The sequence below is a fragment of the Nicotiana attenuata genome, unplaced genomic scaffold (assembly GCF_001879085.1).
Source record: "Nicotiana attenuata strain UT unplaced genomic scaffold, NIATTr2, whole genome shotgun sequence".
Classification (NCBI taxonomy): Eukaryota; Viridiplantae; Streptophyta; class Magnoliopsida; order Solanales; family Solanaceae; genus Nicotiana; species Nicotiana attenuata.
Window position 1 is genome coordinate 287,819 of NW_017670638.1, and position 21,515 is coordinate 309,333.

At 33.2% G+C, this 21,515-nt stretch overlaps 2 protein-coding genes across 2 annotated transcripts; one reads left to right on the forward strand and one right to left on the reverse strand.

The window, feature by feature from the left end:
• Window positions 1-3,175: 3,175 nt before the first annotated feature.
• Window positions 3,176-10,563, forward strand: LOC109241789 (DEAD-box ATP-dependent RNA helicase 58, chloroplastic). Its single transcript, XM_019408572.1, has 10 exons — window positions 3,176-3,537; window positions 4,136-4,229; window positions 6,232-6,345; window positions 6,451-6,573; window positions 7,445-7,549; window positions 7,929-8,087; window positions 8,187-8,255; window positions 8,609-8,698; window positions 9,291-9,431; window positions 9,565-10,563. The coding sequence occupies exons 1-10, from the start codon at window positions 3,296-3,298 to the stop codon at window positions 9,826-9,828; spliced, it is 1,401 nt and encodes a 466-aa protein (XP_019264117.1). The 5' UTR covers window positions 3,176-3,295; the 3' UTR covers window positions 9,829-10,563.
• On the reverse strand, window positions 10,489-15,233 carry LOC109241788 (glucose-1-phosphate adenylyltransferase large subunit 3, chloroplastic/amyloplastic). Its single transcript, XM_019408571.1, has 15 exons — window positions 14,872-15,233; window positions 14,314-14,427; window positions 14,033-14,206; window positions 13,858-13,950; window positions 13,264-13,347; window positions 13,111-13,166; window positions 12,879-12,972; window positions 12,679-12,791; window positions 12,311-12,383; window positions 12,025-12,105; window positions 11,758-11,844; window positions 11,569-11,673; window positions 10,969-11,075; window positions 10,803-10,863; window positions 10,489-10,692 (listed from the first exon to the last, which is right to left on the reverse strand). The coding sequence occupies exons 1-15, from the start codon at window positions 15,088-15,090 to the stop codon at window positions 10,591-10,593; spliced, it is 1,563 nt and encodes a 520-aa protein (XP_019264116.1). The 5' UTR covers window positions 15,091-15,233; the 3' UTR covers window positions 10,489-10,590.
• Between the last annotated feature and the right edge of the window lie 6,282 nt (window positions 15,234-21,515).

Consider the following 21,515-nt stretch of genomic DNA (forward strand, 5'->3'; position numbering starts at 1 on the left):
GTTTTATCTTTGGAACCGATTAGTCTATTACGCTTCATGAGTTCCATAGACTATGTCCATCATGGACTTTATTCTATTTGGAGCATTAGTAGCTGAAATATGACATTTAGTTTGGGTCAGCAAATGCGCATGGAAATATTTTGCAAATGAATTATCACTTGAACTTCAAGTTCATATTTTCTTGTATGAGGATCTAAGTGTACTCATAATAATTCATTCCATGTATTACTTTTTTCAGCTGCTCATTTTCTCCCCCTAATGTTGGGATCACCAACACATATCCCCAACCTTCTTTGGGGAGCAATCTTTGTGCATTGCGGTGGCACATTTAAATCATATAGTATATCCATATTTCTAGATGAAAATATTTGGTTCCTGACCCTGAACCAATTGTGATGGGGACAATTTATCATAACTTGTTGGCTAGATGCGTACAAGTGCTGCTGTATATTAAATAATATACTTAATACAAAATTTCTATTTGGAGTTTTGTTCTCATAACCAATGGTTTAGCTATAATTGGAGGCATACAATTTCTACTAAACCAACTTGGATTTAAACCAGCATTATCATCACAATTTACATTCTGGAATTGTGCTCTAATAATTTGAGCAAGCAACCTTGCAAAAGCCAAATTGCAAGTTGATAACCAATGCACATATGACCATACAATAGATGCATCTAGTAAAATCATATAATAGTAAACGGTCCACATGGCAGGTGACTGGGCTCATATATATATATATATCATCTTCTATTCGTTCCAAAAATCAAGAGATTCAATCCCAACCTTAACTGGTATATCATGAGAATAAGCAGCATAAGAGAATTCTTGAAGAATCTTCTATTTCTTCAATATATGCCAATGTGAATTCTCAATCAATTTTCGCATCAATAAACCGGGATGGCCAACCGGTCATGCCAACTGATATTTATTTCAGAAACATTTAATTTACTATGGCATGTGATTTCATCATCATGCTTATACATCTGCAGTACAAATAGAAGAAAAATGGGGTAACCTTCATATTTACCCGGTATGTTATAGTAATATGATGATAATCGATCTTCCTTTCATTTATAGTCTCAATATGCCAACCACTTTGGCTATTACATTTGAAACTCAAAAAGTTTCTTTTGATACTTACTACCACCAATGCCATGAATAATTTTATTTATTCGGGTAGTAACAAATTCGCTCTTCTGGAGCTCTCAATAATTTTGCACTTCAAGATCTTTTATAACACCATCCAAGTGGTGAATTTTTCCTACACAGAGAAAATTATCTTATCATATAATTGTCATGGTCAAAATCATCACAAGCAAAATCTTTTCTTGCTTTAAGTTTCCCTTTAATAACTTTTTATAAGGCATGTCAAATTATTTTTTGGCGTACCACATGTACGCGACTAATGACATATTCATGTAATCACACAGTAATATTCATTATCTCTCTTTCTCTCAAACCTCCCTTAGAGGTGAGTTGTGGTATATATCCAATCATGCATTGCACGTCTTTATTCATTACTTTTATCACATATTGTTACATTCACCTTCAGGAATGAATCTGCATTCTCAATGCACAAGTCACATTCTCTTCAAAGAATGGAGTATAATTATCGCGACGCGCTTTATAAATTTTTCATACCAATTTAATGGTAAATATTTCCTTCACCTATTGAAGGATTACTTCGAGAACCCTTATTGTTCTCCTTTTATAGTTACCATAGTGATGACAACTATTATTTCGTCACTTGCCATGCCCTCGTACATACATACAGTCATGAAAAATTATTTTCATTAGTCATCATTAGATCATCAATATGATGCATTGGGACTCAAACCCAATGCCTTGCCCATATAAAGACATGTAAGGCTATAATGCATTGGGACTCGAACCCAACTCTTATCATCATGTTGCACCAGGACTCAAACCCGATGTCTTGTTCTCATGGTGCGTTGGGACTTGAACCCACCGTCTTACCCTTATCCAATGTCATAATAGACCAAAATGCACTATGACTCACCCTTGAGCCTTTAAAAAGTATTACCAGTCCATAATGATGTAGATGTAGATCTCTACCCGATCTTGTGTCCTAAAATTCTTGATTTTATTTACAATGATGCAAGTATATGGTAATCTACATGCACTAGATTAATATTAATATTAATATGCAACAGCTATATAAGATATGAATTTCACGAATGAAATAAAGGTTCCTTGGTTGCTTACGTATAAACAATAAGGTTTGATTATAGTCAAATGTATACAACAAGCAGAATTAAAAACTTTAAAGCTCTGTTAGTTTCTAGTGAATTTTCTGTTTAGAAAGCTAAAATATAGCTTCCAAATATGATGATGTTTCACTACACAATAATTCTGAAAATTTTAACCACAATACCTACTATTAAAAAATGTATGTATTTCAAACTAAAATAGAAACATGCGATATCATTTTCTAAGGTGTCTTCGCAAGAACTTATGAACAATTATCAAAATTAATTTACTTGCCAACAAGAGAGATGAACAATAACTTACAAAGATGTTCTTGAATAAATTGGCTATTCATGTAATGACAACGACCATAGGCATCAATTAGCAAAAGAAAGTATCTACTTACCTTTTTCTTTTCCTTGGATATGAAACGTGCTCACAGTATCTACTTACCTTGCCGCCAAATTGGTATTGGCCAATGCCATGGAAGTTAAAAGAGCACCTACCATATAATCTTGATAGAAGATTATGAAATGAGCCCTTCGTGCTGATAACGTGTTACGAAACTTAGCTCAAAGTAATAATATAAAACAAGAAAATAGACAAGAATGTAGGGAGCAAGAGAGAAGAGATTCTTATTGTTTTCATATATTCAAATGTGTACAATGTGGTGCCAAAACCCTCTATTTATAGGATTACATAAAGACATACAAAAGAATGCCATAAACATACATTAAACATTTGAGATCATGGAGCAAGATCATGGGGAGATTATGGAGGTGTGAGAGTTACAACTATAATGGTGAGAAGTAGTGAGAGTTATCTACATAACGGAAGAGTAGTGGGAGTTATCTACATAATGGATAAAAGTAGTGGAAGTAACTTATTTAAGAGTTATAAACAACCACTTCAAAATATAATATTTCATAACATATACTATGACATTTTTAAAGAGAAAAGATATTTGTATTCCGCCATTTTCATAACGATGTCGTACTGTTTTTCTATTGTGTTTCATCATCTTCATCAAATTTAGTACTGCGTTCTTCTCGAGTGTCCAGTTCCTACTTCCCAGTTCCCATGGCGTGTTTCTCTGCAACTCAGCTGCATACTCTTTTATGGACTTCATCGTTGAACCGTACCTCCCACCATTTCAAACCTAAATATACCTATCGGACTCCGAAATTTCTCTTCCGTCAAAAGCCATTGATAGCTTCCTTCAGCACCTCCGACATCGAAGCTAGAACTGAAACGAAGGATTCATCAACGGCAACGCTCCGCGAACTCTGTCATGGTCACGTGCCCGAGCACGTGATTCGCCGGTTAGCTGCCGTTCCTTAACTCTCAACTCTTTTCTCATCGCTTTGTTGAATTACGTTGCTTGATATTCCGGATTTTTCTAGAAGGACTAGTGCTTGTTACAGAATTTTCTCCAAATATTGATTCAATTGATACTTACAGAGCTTTTATATCGAAATTGAGCATGTAAAAAGTGTGATTTTTTTTTTTACATTGAATTAAAAGTAGGAGTAGTTTTTAATTGACGCTGTGGATATTAGAGTAATTGGTACTTCATAAGAACCAAATTTTGATTTAAGAAATTATTAAAATTTTGAGCTTGTGAAGTAATTCTTAGGTAATCTTTAAATTGTAAAGCTTTAGACAATATTTATTAAATATCTCCGTCCATTAGTTTATTCTGGTTGAAGTTTCTGAATATAGAGTGATTGAAGTTTGGGTTTGTAATAAAGGCACCGGAAAGTTTTCTAGCAAATGATTGAAATAATAAATTTTTATCATTAATTCAACCCGTGGACTGTAATTTCAGATTGTCTTTGGGAAAAAAAGAAAGTGAGAATTACTTGAATTATTTAAAGAGTTGGATCTAAGGAGAAATGATATATGGAGCACAAATTGCAGGGTGGAAGAGGTTGGATATGTGATACCTACAGAAGTGCAGCTACAGGCATTGCCTTTCCTCTATTCGGGACGTGATTGTGTGCTTCATGCTCAGGTATACTTATGGGACATTGCTTTCAGTGTTGTACTTGCTGAAGCTGGACTGCCTGATTCTTGATATTTTTGTGTGAGAAGGACTTTTTGTTTAAGATGTGTTTTATGCATTGCTTCTTAAACATTCACAACTATGGTTTCTGTAAGGAGTGCTGTTTCATTTTTCTAACTTCAATGTTCTTTGAAGCCATTCTATTGTTTGTAAGCTTGTAGCAGCTCTTATTTAGTGAATGGTGAGCTACTCTAGGTAGGGAGAACATTATTCTTGAATTGCTGAACTATAACAATACATACATCATCTTTTATATATCACTAGTGTATTACCCGTGCATCGCACAGTCGTGAAGGATTTCATTAAATCTGCGAAATGATCTTCTTTTAATACCCAAATATTAAAAAGTAGATTTTTCCGCAAAAACTAAAAATTTCTTTTTCTCACAAAAATAATCTAAACTGACAAGTTTATAACTTCAACTAAGTTCATGATATTAAACCCTTTTGTCTTGTCCAACCAAATTCGGGTACTCTCAACTCGATTCGTATTGCTTAAGAGAGGATATTTCGGTCTAACAATAATCATTAGTAATTGCTATAGTCAAATTAGACGCAGACAAAAAGGATATACAGAAAAACAGAAACATACACTTTCATTCCGTAAATAAAAAGAGAATGTGAGGATTCAATGTAGGACGGGAAGGTGAAGAGCAAGTTAGCTCGAGTCTTAGCTAGATTTAAGGTTTGAATCTCCCTCCTCTGGGTATCCACTTTGTTAAGCGTACATCTGAAGTTTTGTTGTGGATTAGAATTGGTAACTTCTCCACAAGTTCTTCAGCATTTGCTCTTAATGACGGCTCAAATGAATAATTCTCTCACAGTGCACTTCTATCCGTTCCCTTAGCTCGTCTGCATTATCGATTGCCAAATGACGTTAATTTTCTCAAACAGCTTAAATTCATCTTCTCCTTTACCATTGCCACTGCTTATGGGTGCTTGACTGACAATGCCTCCAGCAAAACCACCACAAAAGCGGAGATATCAATGCTTGGGACTGGGGTTAAGGACTCCTCGTTCAAGATGATACAGGAGATCTCAAAGAAATCTCTTTATTTCTTGTAGCATTAGATGTTATATGTGTAGATCTCTCCAGAATGCACTTGCATCTCTGACAGGAGAGTTTAAGCATCCATAGATATAGATGCCGGCAAATATTCAGACATTGAAATTGTACATAGGTCACTTTGTACCATTCATTGGGAAGAATTACTAACTTTCCATCTGCCTAATTGCCGGAATAAAGAATCCTCAAGTTGTAGGAAACTACATCCATTGAATTATTATGATGTATTAAGTGTTTTTGAAAAAATAGGAAGAATGAATATAGTTAAGGAAAGAAAAAAAAGTGGAGTTGCTCAAAATGAAAAAAAGAGGTAAAAGATAAATAAGAATCCTAGTCTAAGAGAGGTGCCACATCATCTCTGCTAAGATCGGGATTATATAGATGTATAGATTGGATGATTCTAGTACCATACTACCATATAAGTTGACAATATTCTTACAGATCTTAGGGGGTGGATGTCACAAACTTTTATCATTTGAGCATATTTCCTTTTTTTTGTTCTTTTTGTTTCTTTGTGCCCGACTCTCCTTACCTCCGACGGAGAGGGCTGAAAGGTTTCTTAATTTTTCTTGCCATTTCATCATTTAAAGATATCCATCATATCATTGTTTTTGAGGGGAAAAGAACTGTTAAAAGGGCATTTGAAAGGTCTAATTTTTCTAGTAGGAAAATGTATAAGTTGTTACTTATCAAAAAAAATGTTGAAATTGGAAAGATGAAATGTAAAGGCAACGAAACTCATTTACAAGATCTTAGCAATAAATGACCAATTTGCTTACCCATTTTAATCATTTTTCCCTTTTTTCCTCTTGTCCCGTTTTCCAACTGGCTTCCTATGCTGTTAATGAAATTCTGGAAGTCGTTTGCTTTCTATTTATCCCACTAGACAGGTTCTGGAAAAACCTTGGCATACCTACTACAAATACTGTCAGTCATTGACAGTCAAAGGTCAGCAGTACAAGCATTGATTGTGGTGCCTACTAGGGAGCTTGGCATGCAAGTAAGATTTTGTGGAGTTATTCCTTTTTGCATTCTACTTATAGCATATGTTTGCAGAAAGAAGGAACTCTAGGGATGCACTGAAAGTTAACTCTGCTTTAGCTAGGTTACGAAGGTTGCTCGGACGCTCGCTGCAAAGCCTTCAGAACTTGAATCAGGACCGAAATCATGCACTGTTATGGCTCTTCTAGATGGGGGGATGTTAAACAGACACAAGAGTTGGTTAAAGGTACAAAAGAAATTACTGGTCCTTGTAGATTTCGTATCACTGAATGAGGAAAGCTTAAACTAGTGCTCTCAACTTGTATTACTCATATATCCCTAGAGTCAAAATCATCTTGACATTCATCTACTTGCCCCAGCCCTCACTTGAATATGTTGATGTCAGAACTCTTAATTAGGATTTTGTCTTTTGTTCTCTGTTACCATTCCCCCCCAAAAAAAAGAAAGATTTTGTCTTTCCTTCCTCTGGTTCCCTCTTAGTAAACCTTGATATCTTTATTTCATTTTGTCCAAATTTCCTTATTTTTGGTGCTTATTGTTGTTGTTCTATCTTGCATCTTGAATTTTACACTCTTCACTGTGGTACATCATGAAACGTGTAATTTTCAAATGTTCCTACTGCTTGAAAATGAAAGATAAGTCCAGAACCGCATATGAACAAATCTTAGTCTACAACTGAATCAAGCACAATGGAAACCACCTTGTAAGCAATAAATAACTATGTATTAACTATCCATAATCTCTCTCTCTCTCTCTCTCTCTCTCTCTCTCTCTCACGGGCACGCACACACTGAGATTCACAAACATACACAAAACACTGGGTTGGACTCAGTCTATTGATTTCTTGGTACAGGTGGTATTGCAGTAGTGTACGTCATCTTTCTAAAGATACTGTTGTGGATCTTTAACTCAATTTGTTGCACCTTTGCAATTTTCTTTTTCAGGATGTTCTGTGAACTTGTTCTAACTTCTGTTGCCTCTCTCCCAGTACTTCTGTTTTTGTTTACTACTGCTCTTTTTTGCAAGAAATTAAGAGGAAGCTTCAGCATATTTTTTTACGTGTTGGTGTTGATTCTGAGATGCTTGTGCTGTTACAGGCTGAGCCACCCACTATTGTGGTTGCAACTATGGGGAGTTTGTGTCAAATGCTTGAGAAACATGTTTTAAAGCTAGATTCCTGCCAAGTACTTGTTGTCGATGAGGTAATCAAGATGCATTTTCTATCATATATATTTCTCTCTGTCTGTGTTGAAACTTTACTAGAATGGGATCCAATGTAGAGTGAGCTCAACGATTTCAGCATGATGCTGCTGAGCAATTTAAAAACATGCTGTCAGCGCCATTATAACTTTTTCTTTTCTACTTCTTTTGATAAGAGCTGTCAGAATAAACTCTTCTCTGGAAAAGTGCCCGGGAACAATATTTCTGAAATGCTTCTATATCATGAACAAGCTATCTAACTTAACCATACTTAAGTCTCTAACAGTTGAATCTTCTGCTTACTTGTATTTTGCAATTATTTTGCTCAACTTCAATTCAATTCGCAAAATAGAAAGAATGTTCATTATTGCATAATTTTAGGTTGATTTCATGTTCAATTCTTCAAAAGAGATCAGCTCTCTTAAAAGGCTATTGACGTCCTACTCATCCAGCAAGAACCGTCAAACTATATTTGCTAGTGCTTCAATTCCCCAGCACAGGAGATTCTTGTATGACTGTGTACAGCAAAAATGGACCAAAGTGAGCTGGCACAAGTATTCATTATGATTTCTTATTATGACTTGTAATTACCTGATGATAATCACATAAAAGATGTACTTATCTAAATTATAATGGCAGGCTGACGTAGTTCATGTCCATGTGAATTCAGTAGAGCCGATGCCCTCGTGCCTCCATCATAGATTTGTGGTGAGACTAACATAAACTTATACAGCTCTCTTTAACCTTTTTTTTCCCTTGCAAAACCTCTTACAAATTCCATTTACGTAGATTGTATTTGTATATTGTCATTTTCACAGGTTTACGGTATCCTAAAATTATCAGATGACCCCCCCCCCCCCCAACCCACACACACACACACAAAAATAAAATAAATTAAACCAGCAATCTTTTATTAAGTTGTGTGGGACCAGTGGAACATGCATGCTAAAAACTTGATCGTCAGAAATTAGATGATTCTCTTTCATGTTGCTGGGTCTTACTTACTCTGTCCCTTGTTTATTTCTATTTCTATGTAATTGTTTCTGACTTTTCACGTGCAGGTATGCACCAAAAGGGAAAAGAATCAAGTGTTGCTCTCCTTACTGCAGGTGGATTCACCTGAATCTGCCATAATTTTTGTCAGCGAGCAAGTTAGTGTCTTTAACCCTGTTCAGTCTCGATATAGTAGATTGTCTTTGTGTGTAGTTACTAGTTAGAATGACAGGGAACCATAATTCCTTGAATAGTGTGATCAATATTCAATTGTGATGTTGATCACTTTCAAGTATTGAGACCCCTCTTTATTCATAGTCTATGAAAGCACACACAAGAATTACTCTGGAATTAGAGGTTGGATGAGTTTCCAGATTATTATCTGGAATGATCTTGTAGAGATAGCAGTACAAGTATTCTCATCCCTCTGCACCAGAAGCTGGAAAAAGTTTTCACTTTGCTGGGTTACGTTTGGACTTTCAAGAAGACTGTTTTTATGCTTCCTTTTACTCGTCTTTCTAAATGGGGTTTTATATATAGTAGTTTCCTTTCAACTGCATGTATTGTTGAAAAATCAGCTGTTGGAGCATCACATGTCTAATTGAATGGAGTTTACTGTTTTGAATTGGAAAGGAACTATGGTCATAGATAAAAAAAATGACTATTACTTATCTGTGCAATTTTTGATATTTTAGTTTAACTTATTAAATAGTTGTATACTTTGAACAATATTGTTTAACTTTTGAGCAGTCTGAGAAGTCAAAAAAGGCAGGAAATGCACCACCAATAACTCTTTTGGTAGATTTTTTAATGTCATCTTCTGGAGGCTTTTCCAATGTCTCTCTTCTAGAGGAAGATATGAATTTCAATAAACGAGCGGCATCCTTATCTGTAAGTTGTGCTGATATGTTATTTATATTTGGTCAATTTATTAGACTCTAGGAAATGGAACTTTAATATTCGTCTTTCTGTATATAATGTAATTCATATTTTAGTACATGGTTTATATGTTGCTGAGATACAGGAGCTTCGAGGAGGAGGAGGTTATCTATTGGTGGCAACAGATATAGCAGCTAGAGGAGTTGATCTACCAGAGACAACACATATATACAATTTTGATATCCCAAAAGATGCGGTAAATTACCTTCATCGAGCTGGCAGGACTGGTAGGAAACCATTTTCAGATAAAAAATGTTTTGTTACCAGCATTATAACAGTGGAAGAGCGGTTTGTGTTACAGAGATTTGAGAACGAATTAATGTTTCGTTGTGAACAGCTATTCTTTTAACTGTATTTTGAGTTCTTCTCCATAATCTTAGCCTCAAAAATCACATTTGACTCTGTCTTGCTTATTTAAAAATGAAGGACAAGATAAATTAACAGCTGATACCATCAATTAGAAAGTACATTAGTCCCTTTGGTTTTCATAACTTCTAAACAGCTGCGTAATTTTATTAATTTAAGCAAGACATTTGCAAGGTCAATTGGTAAAATGTTATAATTGAATGGTTATCTTCGAGTGTTCTTTCAAAAATGTTACTCTAAGTTCCTTTATCTTTTACCCAAATTGTTAACTACCACCTAAAATTTCAGAGCAATGTTGGTAAGGATCCAGTAAACAGGTGAGAAAACAGAGGAAATATTTGAATAATGATGCGATCTAGTGAAACACTGTACAGGTTTTTTGATGCATTCAAGTGGTCTTACCTGTAAGTCTAAACGTTTTATCCTTCTTTAGTTCTGACTAGAAGAAGCTTGTTCTCAACTAGTGTAAAATATTACTGTCAACACTCTACAGTGTTTTGTCAGTGTCATCGCGGGCCGGTTTTATGAAAAAATTTACTTTATATCAAGCATTTTTTTTCTGATCAAAATTCATGAATGGGATAAACAACTTTTATTTTTAGCATCAGCCTGTAGTTCAACCTTTACTTGCTGAAAGTGGACAAGTTGAGAATGTGAGACTTTTACTTCTGCTCATATTTTAATTTCACAACTTTCTCTGTGTCAACACTACATGAAAGAAAAGAGGACAAATCATTGCTGCAATTCATATCACTAATCCATCTGAAATTGTTGAGTTCTTCAATACGACTGTTATGCCTGATCGAATGTAAAATCCTTCTGAGAATCTGTCTGCTTCTTGTACGCCCTGCAAATTGATGTATTAGAGGAAAATAAGTGAGTCCTAGTAAGAACAGGATAAAAATGAAATAAAAATTTAATCTCTTTGCTGTTGGTGGGAGTACGGGAGGATCGTACCTCTGAGTTGGCAATAACTACGTTCTTTCCAATTCTTGCATTCTTATCAATGATGCATTCTCTGCATATTAGTTGAAATAACAACGTGAGAAATGAAATTAGGATCACAGTCACATCCAATTTCTAGCCTGATAGACACAAAAGGAGAAACATCTTAGTGTTTTACTTTATTCTTGTATTTTCTCCTATTCCAATAGGCACTTTTCCTTCAGCTAGTTGTGAGGCAATCTCAGCATCAGTTTCATAGTAGTCAGCACCAAGCATCACTGTGTCCTGTATGGATTTCACACCAACTAAGTGTGAGGAATTAGCAGTAATTGCAAAATCAAGTAAGCAGAGAAGTAAATTTTTTTTTGTTTGATAAGGTAAATAATTTTATTAACAATTAGGGGAAACCTCGTATACAAGCTGTATACCAAAAAGAAGAGAACCTATACCAAAATTTGGTTCTCAACAAGAGAGCCCTAGTCCTCTATACAAATTGGGACCTCATGAGTACACCAAAAAGAAACAAGAAACAAAAGACTATTTTGCAATTTTACAAAATCTTGTCCACCCCTTCAAATGCCCTCCTATTTCTTTCTTTCCAAATAACCCACATGATTGCTAAACGTGTTTGCATGGGCATGTGCTACTTGTTGTTTCAATATGAAACAGTATGTTTGTTGAATCTACGTGGAATCTAGTTTACCAATTTTAGTTTTGTTTTTAAAAAGTGTAGTGCTGAAATTTCATTCAGCATAGTGTGCAGTTTTACTAGACTAACCTTCAAGTGAACGTTGGAGCCTATGCGGGATCGGATTCCGACAACACTGTGCTCCACGAAGCAATTGTTCAAGAAACTACCATGTGATACAATTGAATCAACAATCTGACAACATTTAGACTTGGTTAGTGGAAGAATATTTAAAGATGAATCTGCTTAAGATTGAAGTACTATGTCCTTGTCTTAAACCTTGCTGTTATCAATTGCTGACGGTGGTAAGTTTCTCCTTGATGTGTAAATAGGCTTTGTTGCGTCGTAAAAACTAAAACTTGGTGGCTGAAATGAAAAGGAAAAACATTAGTTGGCCATATGCCATATTATTTACTGTAAACAATCATGTTTAAGATTGTCAAATGAGATTGACAGGTGTCCAATAGCCAGCTTTTATCTTACTCAGATTGTTTGAAGAAACAAGACCATTTAAAGGCTAAAAACATATAGTTCTCTGATTCTTACGTGTTCAGTGAGTGCAAGGTTTGCTTCAAAAAAGGATCTGATTGTACCAATATCTTCCCAGTAATCATTGAATAAGTAAGCCTGCAAAATCAGGTGAAGAATGCTTTAGTCACCATAGAGGTTGAAATTAAGCTGTTTAGGAGATCATAACCAGAATAGTGATTGAAACAACATTGAATATCTTGCCTTATGATGGAAACAAGAAGGTTGGATGTAGTAGTAAATTTTTTGAACAAACAGATCAAGGTCTTGTGTAAATGCCAACCAGAAATGAAGTGGTACAAACCTTGACACAGAATTCTTTGGCAGAGGCAGGAATAATCTCTGAACCAAAGTCATTTGCTGTCGGAAAACGCCATCTAAAAGAAGACAAAGAGTAAGCAGTTAATGATCTTCTTTTACCTGATATCTTCAGCATGTTACTGTAGATGAAGCATGAAGAAACTCAACGTTAATATAAGATTTTAAATGGTCTCTTCTGTTTTATAATAGCCATCACAATTTGCTTCTTTTGAACATAGCTACCCCTATTAGCTGGATGAATATGGTTTCTTGTTTTTTCTGGCCCTCTTTCTCCAAAATTTCTATCACTTGCATGTTGACCATGACACCCTCTAAAATAAGGTACTATAGAAGAAGAAGCTCGTTACATACCTTAAGAGATTTAGGAGAATCTCCTTCTTGAAGACATAAACTCCCATTGAAGCAATGTAAGGTTTCTTTTTAGCCTCTTCTGGGGATAATCCCAGAACAGATGTGTCTACTGCCTGAAGTACTTGTTGTCAATTGATTGCAGCTACTTTAAAATTTTGAAGTAGATTAAGCTCTGAGACTGTCAAATTTTCGAGAATTACCATCGCCTTCAAGTCATCTCCTTTTGGCTTTTCGCTGAAGGATAGGACCCGTCCTGTGTCATCAATTTTCATCAAGCCAAAATCTGAAGCACGTCTATCATGAAAACATACAAGTGATTCAGTAGAAGACATTATGTTTTGTAGCGATTATCAAAGCAATACTTGACATAGCATGCCATTGTTGAGAGGAAGAATAGCCTATCTAGGATTTTGATTATCCCTCTTAAACTACCTGTCGTCTATTGGCAAGCTTGATATGGTAATGTCTGCACCACTTTTCCTATGACTCTGTCAAGAAGTGGATGGATTTTTTCACTTTTGAGTAATAGACAATCTTTCCAAAAAAATGATATCAAGCAAGGTATATATTAGTCTATAGCCTTACCTGAACAAAGTCCATGTAGTCCATTCTATACAAGTGATCTCCAGAGAGAATGAGCACATCTTCTATGTCCCTGCTTCTTTGATCCTTCAGTTATGAAAATCAATATGAATTTCATTAATTGATGTCTACATTTAAGCCATATGATGAGATAATTATGGTGATGGTCATAGCTGAGCGTGGAGAACATATTGCTTGTATTTACATGCTGTTAAGTTCTGTATTCTTCGCATGTGATTAAGTTTTCCTGGAAGTAAACTGACACAGCTCAGTTAACTTGGTCTGGCATATGTAATTTTTTTCATTGTGATTATTGCTGGACCTTGTTTGGTCTAAGGTTGAGTTGTGGTCATCTACAACTGAAATCTCCTGATATAACATATGAATATATGCATTTCGATGCCTCTTCAGATCAATTGTTACATATTGAAGAAAAACATGGGAGGAAGGGCATGCTAATGCAAACTGATATATGATATATGAGGAAGACAAAACTGTTGCAGTACAGGAATCTGGAGTTATTTTCACTATTGGGATGAACTCCGGAAATTGCAATGCAATGTGACTAGGAGATCAGAAACAAAGGAGAGTGAGTACCTCAAAAAGCCAGTGGAATTGCCTAACAGCATCTGCAGTACCTAGGAACCATCTTTTCCCTGCTTCACCTGGTGTTTGAGTTGCTGCTAAGACCTGTGTTACAACTTATCAGCCATGATGTTGCCAATATCATCAAAACCTGAAACTATACTGGAAAATAAACATTGGTGTTTACCTCGACATAGCCATCTCCGAATGTGACACCATTGCCAAAGTTGTAAGCCCGAGCAATATGCCTGTTAAGCGAGGCAGAGTTGAACTGGGTGAGAATGTAAACTTTGTTGATGCCACTGTTGATACAGTTGCTCATTGGTACATCAATTAGCCTGTATGCTCCTCCAATTGGAACCTGAAACGAATTAATAGTGACTCAATGGTGAGATGCGGATAGCTCTACAAAGACTCAGTAATATTTTCTTCGATAATCTGAAGAAAGATAATCTGAAGAAAACTTACAGCAGGCTTAGCACGGCGCTTGGTGAGAGGGAAAAGACGAGTGCCAGCTCCCCCTCCTAGAATGATTGCTACTACTGTCCTTGTATCAGCCTTCTCCGGTTCAAGATCCTTTAACTGTCCACATTCCACACTTGGTCAAACTAGGCATTGTTCTAAAGTTAGTATAGTCAGAGATGAATTAAGTTATTTTATATTAAATATTAACACACACACTACTAGATAATTATGATAGGTTTGAAACTATCATAAATGTTGTATTTCAGGTTGAGGGGGTAGTGGGATCACATCTCTATATCTGATTAGTTTAAGTTGTTTTAGCATGATGTCTTCAGCTCAAATTAGTGCCATTTTTGCTCATTTAGCCTATCTCATGATTATGTCAACTTCATTGACGGAACTTATGAAGCAAGTAAAATTAATTCATGACGTATCTATCACATTTTATGTTGAGAAGTGGCCAATCTCTTTATTAAGTAGTCCCATGCTCATTCAATTGTAAAGAAAGCAAAGAAATACATGGCAAGTTTGAGCCATTTGAGAAAATGTAGAACCACTCACCTTAGCCTCACCTGCAACATCAGCTGTAAGTGACATGCAGATATTAGGCTTCACTACATTGCTCCTTAACTGAAATTTTGTAAATTTGAGCTTCTTTCCCATCAACTCTCCATTGCAGAACTTCACTACCCTTAAGTTTCTCCCTGTCAATGCTGCAGTTGTGCTATGAAGTTGGCCTGCCGCTGATAAGGCGAATCGGCTGTCGGCAGCAACCGCCATTTTTCTATGCAAACTGAGAAGAAAAACAAAGTGTAATAAGCTGTATATATTTGTAGTTTGTGGTGTAAACTAAATGTCTTCGATTTTATGTTGATGAGAAGGCGAGGAACCAGTTAAAGGCCTGCCTAAAGAGTATGCTTACATGGGTGTATTCTTTTTGTGGACTGAGCCACATTATCCAAATTCAATTGTATCCACCAATTTTCTTTTGTCTCCTGTGAACTTTCACTAAGAGAAAAATCTCCGTGATTTTTCTTCTTTTCTTATTTTGCAGAGAAGTCCTTTACCAAGATTTTGCAAATGCTAACTACTACGGTATACGAATATTCTATTGGTTTCTTCATATAGATTATAGAACTAAGGCTTCTCTTCTATTTATTTTTATAAAATTAAATTTTGAGTGTAGTAGAGCCCAGAAAATGGTTACCAAGTTGCCTTTTTTGGTTTCTTCCTGTTTGTATGATATTTTTCCTAGAATAATTAGTAGGTGGCTTTTTGTTTCAAATACTGGTGAAAAAGTTTGTGGAATTTTTTTGGTTGAAAAAATTAAGAACTTTTTAATCTAAGAAAAATACTGCAGTGTTTTTCAATATTTACAAAACTGAAATTCTTCTCTAATGGTGTTTGGTTGAGAATTTCTTTGAAAAACTTCAAAAAGAAATTCAAAATATATTTCAACACTTTCTTAAAATAAACGACATTGAAATATCTCATCTGCCTAAATAATAGGATAATACATTTATCTCATTCCAATTTTCGTTAAAAGAGCATCAAATGTGATTGAAAAATTCAAATGACACCATCAAGTGCAGACCTTCTTATAGTGTCATATGGAATTATTGGGTAAATATAGGAAGAAACTGAAAATAAATGAAAAAACATTATTTACTCCTTGTCTTGATGAGACATATTTTAAAGAGAGAAAAATCACAGAAGAAAGTAAATTTCTAAGCAAGTCAGTGAATAAATTTGGTGACCCTTAAGTAATTTTGTCTTTTTAAAAAGGACATTCGCTTATGTGGATATTTACAATCCTTTAAGTTAACATTTTATCCGAAGTTCCAAACAAAGGAAGATATTTTTCGAATAAAAACATCTATTTTAAATTACGCATGTACAAACAAAAACGCCTAACAAGTACATTTCAATCGATCTGGAAATTGTCACTTCCCCAAAATAAGCGCCACGAAGTCTTGTTGTCAGTTAAAACGAAAAAAGTCAATATTCTCTCAACAATTGCAAATTAATATGTTTAGGATTTCAAATCAAAATACTTTTATTATTAATTTAACTTTATGGAAATTACTTTAGTAATTGTCTCAATTAATTGAACTATCTTTGTAAGTAAAATTTAGTAGTAAAACCTTGTTACCTCTGTTGAAAATGATGCAAGGTCAGAAGATGATTTAGAATTGTAAGCAAGTGAATGAGTCAATTTATATGCTATAAATAAAAATGGCTTCTAATTATACATTATAGAAAAGTAGAGTTAAAGAAGCGGCGAATGTAGGCCTACGAGAGGTTTGCTATCTCTTCTTTTCGGTTTTAGAACCACAAATGTTATATACTTTCTTTTTTAGTCCGTCCCAAACTAAATAACACATTCTTAAATTTGGAAATAATTCCACTTTAAATATTTTATTTTATCCATTTTAACCTTAATGAGAAGTTTTTATAATCACACAAATGCAGTGGTGAAGCCAGAAAATTCAATAAGGGTGTTCAAATTTTGTTGAACACCCTTTGCCAGTGGGCTATGCAAAGGTGTTCAAAGTCTATTGTTAATTAATAGCAAGCAATATTTTACCTTATACGTAGTATAATTTTTCGGCGAATGGTGGTCAGTTGACCATCCTGTGGCCAACATAGTTTCGCCCCTGTACAAATGTCATAGCCCCACAAAGCTTTTACCCCTTAAACTTTTAAGACCACAATTTTCAAAACTCTTCTTTTTTTTTCTTAAACTCTGTATTGAGTCAAACTATCTCATCTAAATTGAAACGGAAGGAGTAATACAAAATTCCACATGTTGCACTTAGACCTAGATTTCCCAAAAGAAATGTTCTTGTACTATTATATTTTTTTTAACAAGGAAAACTAATAGAAAATGGAATCCAAATACACTTTTTGGTTTGTTGGAGCGGGTAAGAACTTACCCGGATATTTATACCAAACCTAGTTAAGTTAACCACAGGAGATAAACTAAGGTCTATTAGGAGTTTATCCTAGTCATAGTCGTAGTCTCATAGCTACTTCCTTTTTGACGTAATGACGTTCATTCTACACCTAATATTTGAGAACTAAAAGTCTAAAACCACCCCCTCCTAAAAATAAAATAAAAATAAAAAGGAACCCCCCCCCCCCCCCCCCCAACCCTCAACCGAACTTGCACCTTTAAATACAATCTATTAAACTCTTTCCTATTCTTTTCTTGTTCCCTTTTCTTTCTGGATCCATGTATGAAATATGGTTGTATCATTTATAAACAGTGAGTCAACATAGTCCATTTAGTTATTTAAAATAAAGATCATAAAATGTATACTTCAATCTTCAAATTCTGGACTGAATATAGGCTAGTCTGTTTAGACAACCACAAGTTTGTTAAAGTTAACACGGATAATAGCTTCTCACTTTTACATGAAACTAGTATTAGTACCCGCACGATGCGCGGATACAAACTATGTCAAATTGTGATTGTTTGAATTATTTGCAAATAACTTTAAAATATAAACCTTCTAGATAAAAAGTATATAATCATTAGATATTAATTAAAAATCAAGATATGAAGTTATTGCTCAAATTTCGTTTTGGACAGCCCTTTTTTTTTAAAAATATTTGTAACAACCTAATCTATTGATTTTAGTACTTGCTTTTCATTTCGCTATCAGTATTAAAGAATACTAAACATGTCGTGTTGTGATCTGTCTTGTTTGAGCACATTGTAATTTTAAATTAGTCTAAAATATTAATGCATAAGTTCTTTGATTATTATGTTCCAAATGTATTGAGTTTGCTTATAATTATTTTTGTATTGCATGAAGTTAAATTTTCTTTATTTTTTTAGTTTTAAGATAAAATTTTTATTTTTATTTTCATAAGTAAAATTACCTACATTAGAAATTTATTTTGTATTTTTAAAATTTTTTTGTTATCAATTTTATTTTTCTTAAATAAGACTTCAATTTCGTGGAATTATCCATAGTTCGAGCATTCTTATCCTAATTTTAAGTACTTTCTGATCAATTTCAAATAGTCTTTCCATTTCATTTCTAATAGCAAATTTTTAACTATTGTCTTTGATTTTGCTATTTTTTAATCTAATATATCGTCTTATTACGTTTTATGTGGCTTTTCAGTAAGTTAATTTTAACTTCATTTAATATCATTATCTACTATTATCATTTAATATAATATAGATAAATATATAATCTTTAATATTAAAATAAATATTTATTTATTTAAAAATGTAGCTCGAAATTTTTATATAAATTAAATTTGTTAATAATATTTTAAAGTACTGTATATTTACTTTATTTTAATTTCTAAACTTATATTTTATAAATATTCTCACATTATCTCTAGTTTGTTTTTATTATTCAATATTTTAGTTTTTGATTTTATCTATTATACTTGAGTTATGTGGACTTATCCATATTATGACCTTCTTATCATAATATAAAAAACTTTCTTATGTTAAATTTAAATAAGTTTTACCCTTTTTACTCTAAGATAAAATAAATTATTTTTTATTTTGTATCTATTTATTCCTTATTTTTATATTATTCAATACGTAATATAATTGCATTGTCATGCGGCTTTTCATTAGCTTGTTTGAAATTAGTATCTATTTCTACCACACTCATACTAATATAATATATAAAAATTAAAAAAATATTTCGATAGTAACTTTGACTTTATTGTTCATAGTCAAAAATATGATTTTTCTTATCATATTTCAAAAAATAAATCTCATATCAAATAACTCTTATCATTATATTTTTTAAATTGAATTGCATTTTCAAAAAATTATTGTATGCTTTCAAACTTAAACTAACTGCACTCAATTCAGATATTAATCATAGAAAATATTTTCTTAATTATATGAACACATTATATCTAAATATTTTAGTAATATTTTCATTATCATCTTATTTCTTTATGTAATATTTTCAAAAATATAAAAATTATGAAATAAAAGAAAACTTATCATGTTGACAGTGAATAACAATTAAATAGAAATCCTTATTATTGGAAAGCTTTCAAAATCTATTTAGTATAAAATTGTGAGTTAATCTTAATTGATTTTCACTATAAATTAAATTTGATCAAATCTAATTTGTCTTAATCCTGATTAGATTTTCTAAATCTACTTAGATGATATTTTAAAAGTTTCAAGTGGTAATTTCTCAATATGCCACTTGGCTTAAACTCATGTTTCACCATTATTTTTTTACTATAACATAGATATAGAGATTTAGAGGAAAAATTCAAAAGTGATATACTTTTATCTTCAATTATTTTCCTCAATTAAAATATTTATATTTCATTTAAAATTCAGAATTTTTAATATTGATTCTATTTTTTATCTTTTACTAATATGAATTCAATTTTTGTATCAGAATTCAAATTATTTAATTTTAATTCAGATTTTCTTAACTTTCAATATAATATATTTATTACATTCATTTTACTATGAAATTTTACATAACTATTTCATCTAGTGTTTAATCTAATAATAGACAAAAAATGTGCATATGCTCATACTTTATAATTCGCCAAATCTTAAGGGTTTTTTCGTCCTTGAAGTTTTCTTTTCCAATTGAAAATAGAGTTGTCAATATGGGTCGGGCAGGGCTAGCCCAGCCCAGCCCACGTGGGCTTTAGCAATTGACGGGCTGGGCTGGGCTAGCCCATCATTTTGATGGGCCTTATAATGGTCAGCACACCCCGGCCCTATGTGAGTTGCGGGCCCCCACGGGCCGGCCCATCATTTTTAAAAATATAATTTTATATTTTTTCTTTAAGTTCTAACCTAAAAAAAGATAATTATTTAAAGTTAAAAAATATCTTGTTGGAAAAATTCGCAAAACTTAATAACTTTTTATATTGTTCCAATATATCACAACAAAAACTAAAAAAGGTAAAAGACGAGACTATATTTCATTCACTAAAAGTCAAAATTTAAAACAAACTATTCAAGAGAACGTTCATGATGCTTATGAGATATCCAACACATCATCTTCATCAAGCACATTTGAATCTGCTTGTGACAAGGTTATCTTAACATCTCCACTTTCATATACAATTCATATGCAATATTAATTAGCTAAATATTAAAAATAATTAAATTTTAAAAATTAATAATATTTAAATTCACATAAAAAAATATTACAAGTTTGAGTTTTGGAAAACCTGTGCAGCCAATTTCGATTAGAAATAAGTGTTTGGACATTTTCATAATAAATGCAACTTCTGTACTTTGTAAGAACATGCCACCAATGCTAAATGTTGATACCGATGCTACAATGGTAAGAATACTAAGTACATCACGCACCTTCATTGAAAGATCGGGATATTTTCTAGAATGGTCCTTCCAATACATGACAACATCCATCTCTTGAAACTTCTCAAGATCAAGTTTTGGTTCCTCTTAGTAAAGATCCAATTTTGACTTTCCATCTCTAAAGGCAATATATGTTTTATTTTTTATATATTTTGAATAAATATTTATTTAGGCCCACGGGCCGGCCAGCCCCACCTCGGTCAAGCCTCACGGGCCACGGGCTTACTCGGGCCGGGCTTTAAAGCCTCATTTTTAAACGAGCTCCAAATATTTTAGCCAGCCCTGCTAAATCACGGGCTGGGCTGGGCTGGGCTGGGCTGGGCTGGGCTGGCCCAACGGGCCAAGCCAATATTAACGGCTCTAATTGAAAAGCTTGGATTTTGATTTGTTTAGTTTTTCAATTCAAAAGCGTAGATAAGATTTGAGTGTATTTGGTCTAACAAAATAATAGAGAGAGAATATTAAGATTATTATTATTATAAATAACAAAAGAATACATAAATCAAAACACATATACGCATGTGTAGTTATTTCAAGCTTAAATTTTGATTCTCCTTTATTTTTAATAGATAAGTATTGAGTTTTAGTTTAATTTTTAATTCTCTCTATCTATTTTTTATGTGTTTAATTATTTTTATGACTATCCTTATTAGATCCCTGAATTATAGGAAAAATTTAAAAGTGATATACTTTTAATTCAAAGGAAAAAAGTTTTCTCAATTCAAAATTATTTTGTCTTTCATTTCAAATTCATAAGTTTCTATATTAGTTCTATTTTTTATATTTTACTAATTTAAATCTAATCTTTTATCCGAATTTAATATTTATTTAATTCAATTTTCAAATCTTTAATTTAATATAT